This window comes from Argopecten irradians, chromosome 1 (genome assembly GCF_041381155.1).
Source record: "Argopecten irradians isolate NY chromosome 1, Ai_NY, whole genome shotgun sequence".
NCBI lineage: Eukaryota > Metazoa > Mollusca > Bivalvia > Pectinida > Pectinidae > Argopecten > Argopecten irradians.
The window spans coordinates 59221449-59234407 of NC_091134.1; the positions used below are offsets into that span (position 1 = coordinate 59221449).

The window sequence follows — 12959 nt, forward strand, 5'->3', positions numbered from 1 at the left end:
AGCTTGGCGAACCCGTACTCATAGAATTTGGCGAACTCGTACCAATCATAAAATATATAGTTCATTTAGTTATTTGTGATTTATATAAGACCTGATGGGCCAATATAGTTTTTACTGTATGTCTTTGTTCATTCTGTATCCAAACGCAGGTGACCGTAAAGGCCTATGAGCCTCTTGTTTTAAATAAAGGTCAAGATCATTCATTTGAACCAATTTGGAAGCTATTTCATTTCAATATGCTGTAGGCCTAATATCAGGTTTTTGGTCCATCAGTTACTGACAAGAATTTGTTATGATATTGTAGTTTTTACTCATGTTACCTTGAATGAAGGTCAATGTTATTAATTTTAAAGTAAATAGTCGGGCAAAGAAAACCAGTCTAAATGCGTTCATTGGCCTTCCAAAAGTTCTCACATATTAATACGACGGTCAAGTTCTGCTTAGTTTCCCAGTTCTGACCATTAAAGTTATATGTGCCGTATTTTTCATACTCACGAATCAAGATGAGCTTTTAATATGTTATTCATCACCAAAAATTACCAACTTTTTGAAAATTACAGTGCTTTCAATGCATAGGTTTTAATTTTACATGTACAAATAAGAGCTGAAAATGATTTTTGGCAGTATTGCCAAAAATCATTTATTTACATCAATAGTGAAGTGAAATGAGTACATACGGTGAGACCATGAAGCCAAATTGTGGTCTACAATTTCATTACACATTGTTACAATGTTTTTAGTAATTATAAAGTGACTTCTGCAGATATGTTTTCATTTAAACATATTTAAAGCAAAAAAACAACAATTTTTCAGTACAAAATTTCAGTATTATAACTAACGTTTATAAGTCATCAGAAGCCATTTGAATGGTTTTTACAGCTTTATTCATCAAACCTTTTGTTTTTTAATAAATTAATGATGAAAAAATAGCATGTCAAAATTATCGCCCAGTTACGGCACATATAACTTTAAAGTAAAAACAAGTTGAAAGCATTGAAAGCGAGGCTGCGTGGAAATGTAACCACGGACATAGTGAGCCGGGAGGGACGTTTTAGAATTTCCATACTTTAAATTAATTTCTTCGTACGCAGACAGATATTGACGAGAGATTTTATTTTTCCGTTTCATAAGAAATTATGCTGGATACATTCACACCATTTTTACCGACTTTAGCCATCCTTGCCCGACTGTTCACTTTAACCAATTCGATAACATTTGTTCCAGCTTGCTGCATGTCCAATATCCAGTTTCATGGCCTCTTACATGTATTATGTAGATATTGCGAAGACCTTTTAAAATGTTGGTTAATATGTGTTTCTGATTTGACCCATGCTAACATAACTGAAGGTCTAGGTCATTCATCTGAACAATTTTGTTTAGCCCTTCAACCCAGTGTGCTATAGGCCAAATATCACGTCTCTGGCCTGTTAGTTATTGTTGTTGGTCTCAGTGGCAAATATCACATAAAACAACTCTCGGAAAGAGCACAAATAAGACACGAGACATAGTTCTGGAAAAAATATTCATTTTGTATTTCATACAACTGGCCGCAAAGGAATGTTAAAAGATCAAATGCAGCCAGACAATTTGGAACAGATGACACCCGTTAGCAGTTAATGTACAAAGATTGTAATGGTCAGGAAAATCCAGCCCTTAATACAAGCACAGCTGTATGGGGCACAAGTGAATTGATGATAATAAGCCTTATACATGTATGTACATACTGTTTATATATGAACACCTTATAAATAGCTACACTCAACAAATTCGAATTTCAAAACAGAAAATTTGACTTTTTCAACTACATTCAACATATACATAAACATTCAAACATTTATTCATCAACAACAAAAATATTTAAAAACAAAAAATTACCATGAGACTTCAGGTAATACATGTATTGAATCAAATCTGTTGCATGTAAGCAAGAATAACATGCTTATCTATCCAATACAGAAAGTCCTTTAATTTCATCTATTGAAAATACAGTTTCATCAAATCAATGAAGTATTTTATGATTATACCACATCAAGAAATGTGCATTATTCGTTACAGTTATCAAAAGCTAAAACTTTTATTTTACAAAAAAAAGCTCTCATTATATCCGGGGTGATCATTATCTCACACTAAATTCAGAAAACTGACCATATTACATTGAAATTTGACATCATTCACAAATCAACAACTCGGTTTAACACAACCAAGAACTGCACTACAATGATATTGCTGCAAACATTTACTAATACACAGTAGCCATTATTAAGTTTTATACAGAATTTAAAAACAATTTATTCTGATAAGTCTTTTTAACGATCTTGAATAATAATTTACTAAATATCAGTACAAATGATAATTTAAATTAGTTTAAATCAGCTGGGTTTTTTCCTTATGGATAGATAATTAAAACTTTAATAATTGTACAAATTCTGAAGCATGCCTTGGCATCAAAACATTATTTCTGATTTAGAAGTAGTGAATGAAAGGCTATATATCACATCTTGAAATTGTTCATGAACTTCAGTAAATATTTTCAATGTAAATTGACTTACAGTAGATAAAAAATTGGCTAAATGTGTTATAACAACAGCAAACAAGGGATTCCATGCATTAAAACTATCATTCTCCACCCAATAAGTGCCCAGGGCGTTAAAAAAATTGAAAAAAAAAACAAAAAAGTGCGAATTAGATGAAATTATTCAAATCTATGCAGTTTAGTTAGTGTAGTTTTGGTCTTATTTATGCCTGGGCATTTGAAATTGAGGCCTCAAAAAGGAGGGGCACTTATAGGGACATGGGTGCTTATTGGGTCAAATACAGCAATAAAAATTTGATAACTTATAAAGCCAGAATGTAAGTAGGCACCATCAATATGACATTTAATATTACTTCTTTTACTGTTCAGAGTTATCTGCTCTTGTGACCTATTATGTCCTTTATGTTACGAGGATAACATCAAACAGATTTTTTTTCTTCTAACATACATAAATCAATAATGTAACTACCAGAGTTTTTATATGTTAGAAATTTATTCCCTCAAAAATTTATGTCTAATTCCACTTTACACAGCTTAAGCCACCATTTGTCACAAGCAACAGACATAAACAAACTTTCAACCCAGTGAAAAGAAATTTGGCACATATCATTACACAAGCATTAAAATGAAGTAATGAAAGATATTCCTGGCCACTAACTAAAGGCAATGTTGGAGCAAGTGTAGAAATGATTTGATGAAGTAAGCGTCATTATTGCCAACTAAACACATTGAACACTTTTGCTACAAAAGATTCTACATTTATTAAATTTTTCACACACTTTTATCCATGTAGCTGATGATACAGCACAGTAATCTTTGATTGAAGTACATGATTATTTTGTATGAATGAAATGTTTATTCTTGTGTCAATTGGAAATAAATAATGCAATATATAAGTTTTAAATGAATCATATACTTTTTATTAAATGAAATTTAACACTGTTTACAACTAAACAGAATAAATAGTTGTTTACACATTTTCAAGACTTTGTATTCTTTTTAATCATAACCCCCATTTCCCTACCCCCGTCTGCACCTGTGAATTATATGGCCTCCACCCTGTGGGAGGGGCCAGAAGGGGTAAAATTTCAAAAATCTTCTTCATGCACATATGTGGTAGAAGGGTCTTAAGGCCCTATACCAATTGTGAAGGGTCTTAAGGCCCTATACCAATTGTGAATTTTGTTTGGCTTTATGTCTTAGCAGGTTTGTGCAAAATTTCATTGAATTGGTTTCAGCAGTTTTGAAGAAAATGAAAATATAATTTGTTCACAGACGCAGACGCACGTTGACTGACAAATGGCGATTAGAATAGGTCATTTTGTCTCAGCTAGTAACCTAAAAAATATAATAATAAAAAAAAAATCCAGAAAAGGGAAAGACCTGTACAAGAAGAAACAATTTTACAGATGAAATATCGCCATGTGATGCAGTAACATTCATACAACACATTCTGGAATACTTTTTTGAGCAATATGAATACAAGGGTAAGAAGTATATAAATCTTACTCCACATCACATGTACAGTATCTATGTATCAACACAGCAATAGTCACATACCAAGGTCACTCATACACTTTGTTTGCTTATTTCCACATAAAATCTTTGCACCAAACTATCCAATGCTTGAGACAAATTCAAAACAGCGTTAAGCCCATCTTTTCTTTCTTGATATATGGCTATTTTTTTTTTAATTTAGAAACAAGATAAAAATATTGGGTGAAGCTTGAAAAAATTATCTGCACCAGTATTTGTCTTTTTATATGTTATTTGTTTTTCAGTATTAACCAGATTTAATTACAGAACACTTATATTCATGAAGAAGAAAAAATCCACGATGTCTCGGTATATTTGCAAAGTGAACAATAAATAGAATGAACCTTCCCAGGTACAATACAGTTACTAGTAACATCTATAAACATATATCACAGAGCATGTCCTGTGATGTAATCCCAATAATTCCACTGATTATTGAAACATTTACCAAGAGAGACAGAATGACTATCAAGTTAATTAATAAGATTTAAAATTCAATTTATAATATGCCAATGCTTTACAATTTTCAAATTCTATAATTTATATTGCCATTCATTGTGTAGTCCTAGCAAACTTCTCAAAATTTCATTTTCACACAAACATATGCAAATGCATGTATCTGAAATATTATTGAGTAGACACACACTTAAAACAAATCATTGCACTCTAGTAATTAATTAGTATATATAGGCCTAGATAGAAATTTACACCTCACAAGAACAACAAATAATTAACATATTGTCTTCGTTGGACACACTTGTAAAAACTTGTTTTGTAGAGTCCTTTCATTTCACAGTTATCTTCCCATTGGAGCCGTCTGGTATTGATTGTAACCAAATTACTTCGAATGAGAAAAGTTTTTAATTTTTCTCAAAAATTGATAGTGCTATTCTCCTGAATGCACATTTGACCTCTTCTAAATCAAAAGCTGGATGGGTTCATTATGAATTTTTAGGGGTCAATTTTTAGTAGATTGACAGACAATAAAGTCAGGGGTTGGAGAATGTATATTGGCTGCCTACACTCACCAACAGCATTACAATTTCCCCTTAGGGTCAATCTCTAAAGGGCAGATAACTGTATAATAAAAGGACTCAAAACAATCCATTTAACACATAGAATCTTTATTGCTAGCGGAGATCATTACCAAATTTATACACTGCTTTAATGGTGTTGGAATCAATCAATATAAAACATGATTGAGTTTTGCAATGCAACATATATGCCTATGGTAAGAGTTATGCACAGAGATCTGAATCCTTACGGTGAATAGCTTTGTTCAACAATGGTACACGTACCAGCATCTCAGATCGTCAAAACTGTTGTTTTCTCTTTTTATAGATTTGATTATTTTAGGCAATATTTACCAACCATATATATATATATATATATATATATATCTGAAAAATAATATACTTCTTGAACAAGCATCTGATACATAGTATTACTTTCCTTATATATTTGTATTTTATGAGAAAATAATATGGCATGAATATATTTCGGTGTGTAGCCAAAGTTTCCATCACTTTTTGTATAATTGCATTTTGGCACAATTCTGATTTTGCAGCTTATACCCCATCAAGCAGGAATAAATTTAGACAAATTGTGACAGCATTTCAATAATTTAGCAGTAAACATCTATGATATTAACAAACAGAATTCTATGACACACTGGACACAACCCATTGACACTTATTCCCCCATGAGACTTGCCCTAGCCCGGGCTGTGAGTTTTCTGACCCTCCCTCGGCTACTAGTGCTGATATCTGGCCGATCGTGTCCAACACTGTAGTCCGAGTCCGTGCCCGACCCTGACCCCTCCTGACCCCGAGAATCATCAGGTTCACCATCACTGTCCTCTTGATACCTCACAGTCTGACGACCCTGATTTCTGGTCGTGCGTTTAACTGTCCCTGACGATTTTGCTCGCCGTGATGAGGTAGCACTATTACTGGTCTTTTTCACTTTGGAATTATTATTTGATTTCTTTTTATTTCTATCTATCACAAAACTGTTATCTGAAGCTTTTAACCTTGGTTTGACTGAAGGTCGCACAGGTTTACTCCTTCTAGTATGTCTTGAAGGTTTGGCTTCATCACAATTGTATGACGAGTCTGAGTCTGATGAAGATGAGGATGAACTTGATGAACTACTGTCATTAGAGTCAACTTCTGTTGCTGACGATGAAGATGAAGATGAACGAGATGGGGATGCAGTTTTTAACGATGATTTGTCTTCATCGGTGAATGATCCATCAACACAGTACCGCCTAGGTTTGATTGATCCTGTTGCAGCTCTTGTTTTGTGTTGACCATTTGATGTCACGGGCATTTTACCTAAAATGTAAGACAATACATAGTCTTAATAGTAATCAACCAATTTCAAGTGATTGCAGTGTTCTTAATTGATTTAAAGTAATTCTCACTATCTTAACATAATGCCAAGGTTCATACAACGCATGCTTCAATTTCAATTAAGGCATACCATTGTAATGAGACAAAAGCTGTAAAAATCAGAAGAAACTTAAAATTTGTGCAAGGTCGTAAATTCCTAGTGAAAATTTTGACAAACAGTTGAAATGGAATGTATAACATGACTAAACTTCTTTTAAACTTCACCACACAAACCTTTGCCATTGCACTTGTTTTGTGATTGTCTTGATGATGAAGCTTTTGTTGGACGATTTCGTTGAGATTTTGCAGGTGGGCTTTCTTCTTCTTCCTCCTCTGTATCGCTCTCTACTTCTGTCTCTGAATCGTAATGGTTAGGTTCCACCTTCTTGAGCCTTGATTTTCCTGAAGGATTGCCCAGAACACATATGGTATCAGCATATTTCAGTAGAATGTTAAGAGTCAAGAGAATGGTAAGATTGCAATTTTTACACAACATAGCTGGTCAACCTTAAAACCTCACAAAGCAACAAATACTATATCTTTCCTTATGTGAAGCAACAACCTCTCATCCATCCATTAATAGAGCATTAAAACTGTATTGATGTTAACCTAACAAAATCAATATAAAACCTGGCTAGTTGTTAACTCACGTGTGCGTTTGCCCACATGGTTAGAATTTGAAGATCGTGTACTTGGTCCTGATATCTCCACATCAACCTCTACATCCTCATCCTCATCGTCATCATCGTCAGGTTGGGTTGTTGAGGAGCTCATCATACGCTGGGTTCGCCGTGTGGACATCAGTCCTGACGATGAAGGACCAGGTCTTGCACTACTTGTATCATGTAAATCTTCCGAAGATAGACTGTTGAGAGTCAGTCGCCGCTCTGTATACCGGGAACTAAACAAAGTTTGTACCAAATATGTCAGAAAATCTTGCATAAAACCATGACTTTTTTTATCAAAAATTAATTGCTAAAATGTTCACTTTTGAATCTGGGGGATTACCAACATTATTAATTAATATTTAATCATATGGTCATACATTTAGAGTCGCAATATATGAATGCATCAGTTCACAACCTTTGGAGACTTCAACCATTCTTAATGATTCTATTACGATATATTTTTATTTACAATAACAGTCTGTAAATATCTCCTTTGGTATGGATCATATTTTCCGAAAACAGCTGAACTGAATATGTCATTTTAAACTTCCAATCACACGTCAAGTTTGACATCTTCAACCTTCTAAGACCTTCTTTGGCCTGCATTGTAAGGCTACTTTTTAAGTGTCTACTAACTTTGGCCTGCATTGTAAGGCTACATTTTAAGTGTATACTAACTTTTCGGTTATACTCCTGGACCGAGACATGCGTTTCTTAGCAGATTTCCAATCCCCCACAATATCCTTTATCTGTTCTTCAAACATTGCTGACAGTCGTAACGTCATTGTATAGATCTACAAATCAATACCAATAGCAATGGTTAAATAAAAACATGATATTACTGCTTGGAATATTTCAATTAGAAATCAATGATATCCTATTAAATTCTTCATTCATATTATGTTCTTCTGTTCTTTAATAATTTATATTAAAACGTCGAAAGTATATCAAGAAGCTTTACAATATTTCCATGATGAACACATATAGTGCAGTTTATGTTGCATTGTATCAACAGGTCCAGGTTTTAAAGGACTACTTCCCCTAATACTGCAGTATATGTCTCCTTGTGGCTGTATAAACTATGGCCAATTTATAGTGCTACCTTATTGAAACATACAGCTGAAAATAGTACAAACTCTCTTTGAATAGGGACAAACACAGAGCTTTCATTGTTCAATATAGCAGGTAAGTCTGAAAGTACAGCAGTATCAAGAAAAACAAGAATAAGCATTATCATTACTAGAAACAAGAGAATAGATAAGATCCCAGCATAGTATTCTCATTATATATAAATTATGGGGGCAGCAAGTAGGATTGCGTTATACTTACCCTCGACCGTTTGTTTGTATTGTAGACTTTAGAGTTGTGGAAGACCAGCCGAATGTCCTTGCATAGTTCTGTAGGGTCCGAGTATACCCCATTGTCTAAATTCTCTTTGACAGTTCCCAGGTCCATAGGCTCCTCAATGACACAGTTGTAATTCTACAAGTCAAAACATCACATTAACTTCTCTGTTGAACCCTATCTCTAAATATGATGAGCTTGTTTGTTAATAATGTACAAAGAATTGAGTGTAAATCTAGAGGTATTTTCAGGCTAGCTATAGAAGTAAAGTATGGCCGTGACATCTAAAAGCACCATCGCCACATCAATATTGAGACAGGACTAAAATTACTCACAGTGTAGTTGATGAGACTGACAGACTAAAAATACTTCAGGGTAGTTGATGAGACTGACAGACTAAAATTACTTCAGGGTAGTTGATGAGACTGACAGACTAAAATTACTTCAGGGTAGTTGATGAGACTGACAGACTAAAATTACTTCAGGGTAGTTGATGAGACTGACAGACTAAAATTACTTCAGGGTAGTTGATGAGACTGACAGGCAAACATTACTTCAGGGTAGTTGATGAGACTGACAGGCAAACATTACTTCAGGGTAGTTGATGAGACTGACAGGCAAACATTACTTCAGGGTAGTTGATGAGACTGACAGACTAAAATTACTTACAGGGTAGTTGATGAGACTGACAGGCAAACATTACTTCAGGGTAGTTGATGAGACTGACAGGCAAACATTACTTCAGGGTAGTTGATGAGACTGACAGACTAAAATTACTTCAGGGTAGTTGATGAGACTAAAATTGCGTTCAGGGTAGTTGATGAGACTGACAGACTAAAATTACTTCAGGGTAGTTGATGAGACTGACAGACTAAAATTACTTCAGGGTAGTTGATGAGACTGACAGACTAAAATTACTTCAGGGTAGTTGATGAGACTGACAGACTAAAATTACTTCAGGGTAGTTGATGAGACTGACAGACTAAAATTACTTCAGGGTAGTTGATGAGACTGACAGGCAAACATTACTTCAGGGTAGTTGATGAGACTGACAGACTAAAATTACTTCAGGGTAGTTGATGAGACTGACAGACTAAAATTACTTCAGGGTAGTTGATGAGACTGACAGGCAAAATTACTTCAGGGTAGTTGATGAGATGAGAAACTCAGTAGTTGAGAGACTGACAGGCAAACATTACTTCAGGGTAGTTGATGAGACTGACAGGCAAACATTACTTCAGGGTAGTTGATGAGACTGACAGGCAAACATTACTTCAGGGTAGTTGATGAGACTGACAGGCAAACATTACTTCAGGGTAGTTGATGAGACTGACAGGCTAAAATTACTTACAGGGTAGTTGATGAGACTGACAGACTAAAAATACTTCAGGGTAGTTGATGAGACTGACAGGCTAAAATTACTCACAGTGTAGTTGATGAGACTGACAGACTAAAAATACTTCAGGGTAGTTGATGAGACTGACAGGCAAACATTACTTCAGGGTAGTTGATGAGACTGACAGACTAAAATTACTTCAGGGTAGTTGATGAGACTGACAGGCAAACATTACTTCAGGGTAGTTGATGAGACTGACAGCAAACATTACTTCAGGGTAGTTGATGAGACTGACAGCAAAATTACTTCAGGGTAGTTGATGAGACTGACAGGACAAAATTACTTCAGGGTAGTTGATGAGACTGACAGACAAAATTACTTCAGGGTAGTTGATGAGACTGACAGCAAAATTATTCAGGGTAGTTGATGAGACTGACAGACTAAAATTACTTCAGGGTAGTTGATGAGACTGACAGACTAAAATTACTTCAGGGTAGTTGATGAGACTGACAGACTAAAATTACTTCAGGGTAGTTGATGAGACTGACAGGCAAACATTACTTCAGGGTAGTTGATGAGACTGACAGACTAAAATTACTTCAGGGTAGTTGATGAGACTGACAGACTAAAATTACTTCAGGGATACAGTTGATGAGACTGACAGGCAAACATTACTTCAGGGTAGTTGATGAGACTGACAGGCAAACATTACTTGAGACTGACAGGCAAACATTACTTCAGGGTAGTTGATGAGACTGACAGGCTAAAATTACTTACAGGGTAGTTGATGAGACTGACAGGCTAAAATTACTTACAGGGTAGTTGATGAGACTGACAGACTAAAAATACTTCAGGGTAGTTGATGAGACTGACAGGCTAAAATTACTCACGGTGTAGTTGATGAGACTGACAGACTAAAAATACTTCAGGGTAGTTGATGAGACTGACAGGCTAAAATTACTTCAGGGTAGTTGATGAGACTGACAGACTAAAATTACTTCAGGGTAGATTGATGAAGACTGACTGAGACTAAAATTACTTCAGGGTAGTTGATGAGACTGACAGCAAAATTACTTCAGGGTAGTTGATGAGACTGACAGACTAAAATTACTTCAGGGTAGTTGAGGAGATGACGAGCAAAATTACTTCAGGGTAGTTGATGAGACTGACAGGCAAAATTACTTCAGGGTAGTTGATGAGACTGACAGGCAAACATTACTTCAGGGTAGTTGATGAGACTGACAGGCTAAAATTACTTCAGGGTAGTTGATGAGACTACAGGCAAAATTATTCAGGGTAGTTGATGAGACTGACAGACTAAAATTACTTCAGGGTAGTTGATGAGACTGACAGGCAAAATTACTTCAGGTAGTTGATGAGACTGACAGGCAAAATTACTTCAGGGTAGTTGATGAGACTGACAGCTAAAATTACTTCAGGGTAGTTGATGAGACTGACAGACTAAAATTACTTCAGGGTAGTTGATGAGACTGACAGACTAAAATTACTTCAGGGTAGTTGATGAGACTGACAGCAAAATTACTTCAGGGTAGTTGATGAGACTGACAGACTAAAATTACTTCAGGGTAGTTGATGAGACTGACAGGCAAACATTACTTCAGGGTAGTTGATGAGACTGACAGACTAAAATTACTTCAGGGTAGTTGATGAGACTGACAGACAAAAATTACTTCAGGGTAGTTGATGAGACTGACAGACTAAAATTACTTCAGGGTAGTTGATGAGACTGACAGGAGAAACACGGGTAGTTTATAAGCAAACATACTTCAGGGTAGTTGATGAGACTGACAGGCAAACATTACTTCAGGGTAGTTGATGAGACTGACAGGCTAAAATTACTTACAGGGTAGTTGATGAGACTGACAGACTAAAAATACTTCAGGGTAGTTGATGAGACTGACAGGCTAAAATTACTTCAGGGTAGTTGATGAGACTGACAGGCTAAAATTACTACAGGGTAGTTGATGAGACTGACAGACTAAAATTACTTACAGGGTAGTTGATGAGACTGACAGGCAAACATTACTTCAGGGTAGTTGATGAGACTGACAGACTAAAATTACTTCAGGGTAGTTGATGAGACTGACAGACTAAAATTACTTCAGGGTAGTTGATGAGACTGACAGACTAAAATTACTTCAGGGTAGTTGATGAGACTGACAGACTAAAATTACTTCAGGGTAGTTGATGAGACTGACAGGCAAACATTACTTCAGGGTAGTTGATGAGACTGACAGACTAAAATTACTTCAGGGTAGTTGATGAGACTGACAGACAAAAATTACTTCAGGGTAGTTGATGAGACTGACAGACTAAAATTACTTCAGGGTAGTTGATGAGACTGACAGGCAAACATTACTTCAGGGTAGTTGATGAGACTGACAGGCAAACATTACTTCAGGGTAGTTGATGAGACTGACAGGCTAAAATTACTTACAGGGTAGTTGATGAGACTGACAGACTAAAATTACTTCAGGGTAGTTGATGAGACTGACAGACAAAAATTACTTCAGGGTAGTTGATGAGACTGACAGGCTAAAATTACTACAGGGTAGTTGATGAGACTGACAGGCTAAAATTACTTCCAGGATAATTACCGAGGCTGACAGGCTAAAATTGCTTACTGGTTAGTTTACGTGACTGACAGCTAAAATTACTTACAGGGTAGTTGATGTGACTGACAGGCTAAAATTACTTACAGGATAGTTGACAAGGCTCATAGGCTAATATTACTTACAGGATAGTTGACGAGGCTGACAGGTTCCCTGAAGGGTTCCGAGTCCTCACAGTGCAGCATGGTGTCCAGTAACTGTAGGCACTCCTCCTTCCAAGAATTAATCGTCTTGTGTCGCTGCTCTGTTTTCTGTCTCTTCCGAGGTGTATCGGAGTCACCCTATCAAAGAAATATACATTGTCCTGGTTAAAAGACATCAAAGAGGACCAAAATGTTCATCAATTCAATAAACATATTTTTGGGTATATATTGAAGATTCAAGATGATTCTATTTATCATTTAAAGTTTATTTATAAACTTACAGGACGGAACAAAATGGACAAGGCTAACACTATATGCCCTCCCCTCCTTTCATGTCTCTGATAATTGCCCCTAACCCTTTCCAACAAGAAAA

General features: G+C 35.6%; 1 protein-coding gene across 2 annotated transcripts in view; it reads right to left on the reverse strand.

Annotated features, from left to right (window-relative positions):
* Positions 1 to 3694: 3694 nt before the first annotated feature.
* Positions 3695 to 12959, reverse strand: part of LOC138335601 (PH-interacting protein-like) — a 31281-nt gene continuing 22016 nt past the window's right edge. For both annotated transcript variants that reach the window (XM_069284783.1, XM_069284776.1), the window contains exons 30-35: positions 12569 to 12724; positions 8460 to 8612; positions 7809 to 7924; positions 7113 to 7363; positions 6697 to 6864; positions 3695 to 6405 (exon numbers count right to left, since the gene is read on the reverse strand). In XM_069284783.1, the coding sequence (XP_069140884.1) occupies positions 5762 to 6405; positions 6697 to 6864; positions 7113 to 7363; positions 7809 to 7924; positions 8460 to 8612; positions 12569 to 12724 (1488 nt within the window). In that variant the 3' untranslated portion in view covers positions 3695 to 5761. The remainder of the gene's footprint in view (positions 6406 to 6696; positions 6865 to 7112; positions 7364 to 7808; positions 7925 to 8459; positions 8613 to 12568; positions 12725 to 12959) is intronic.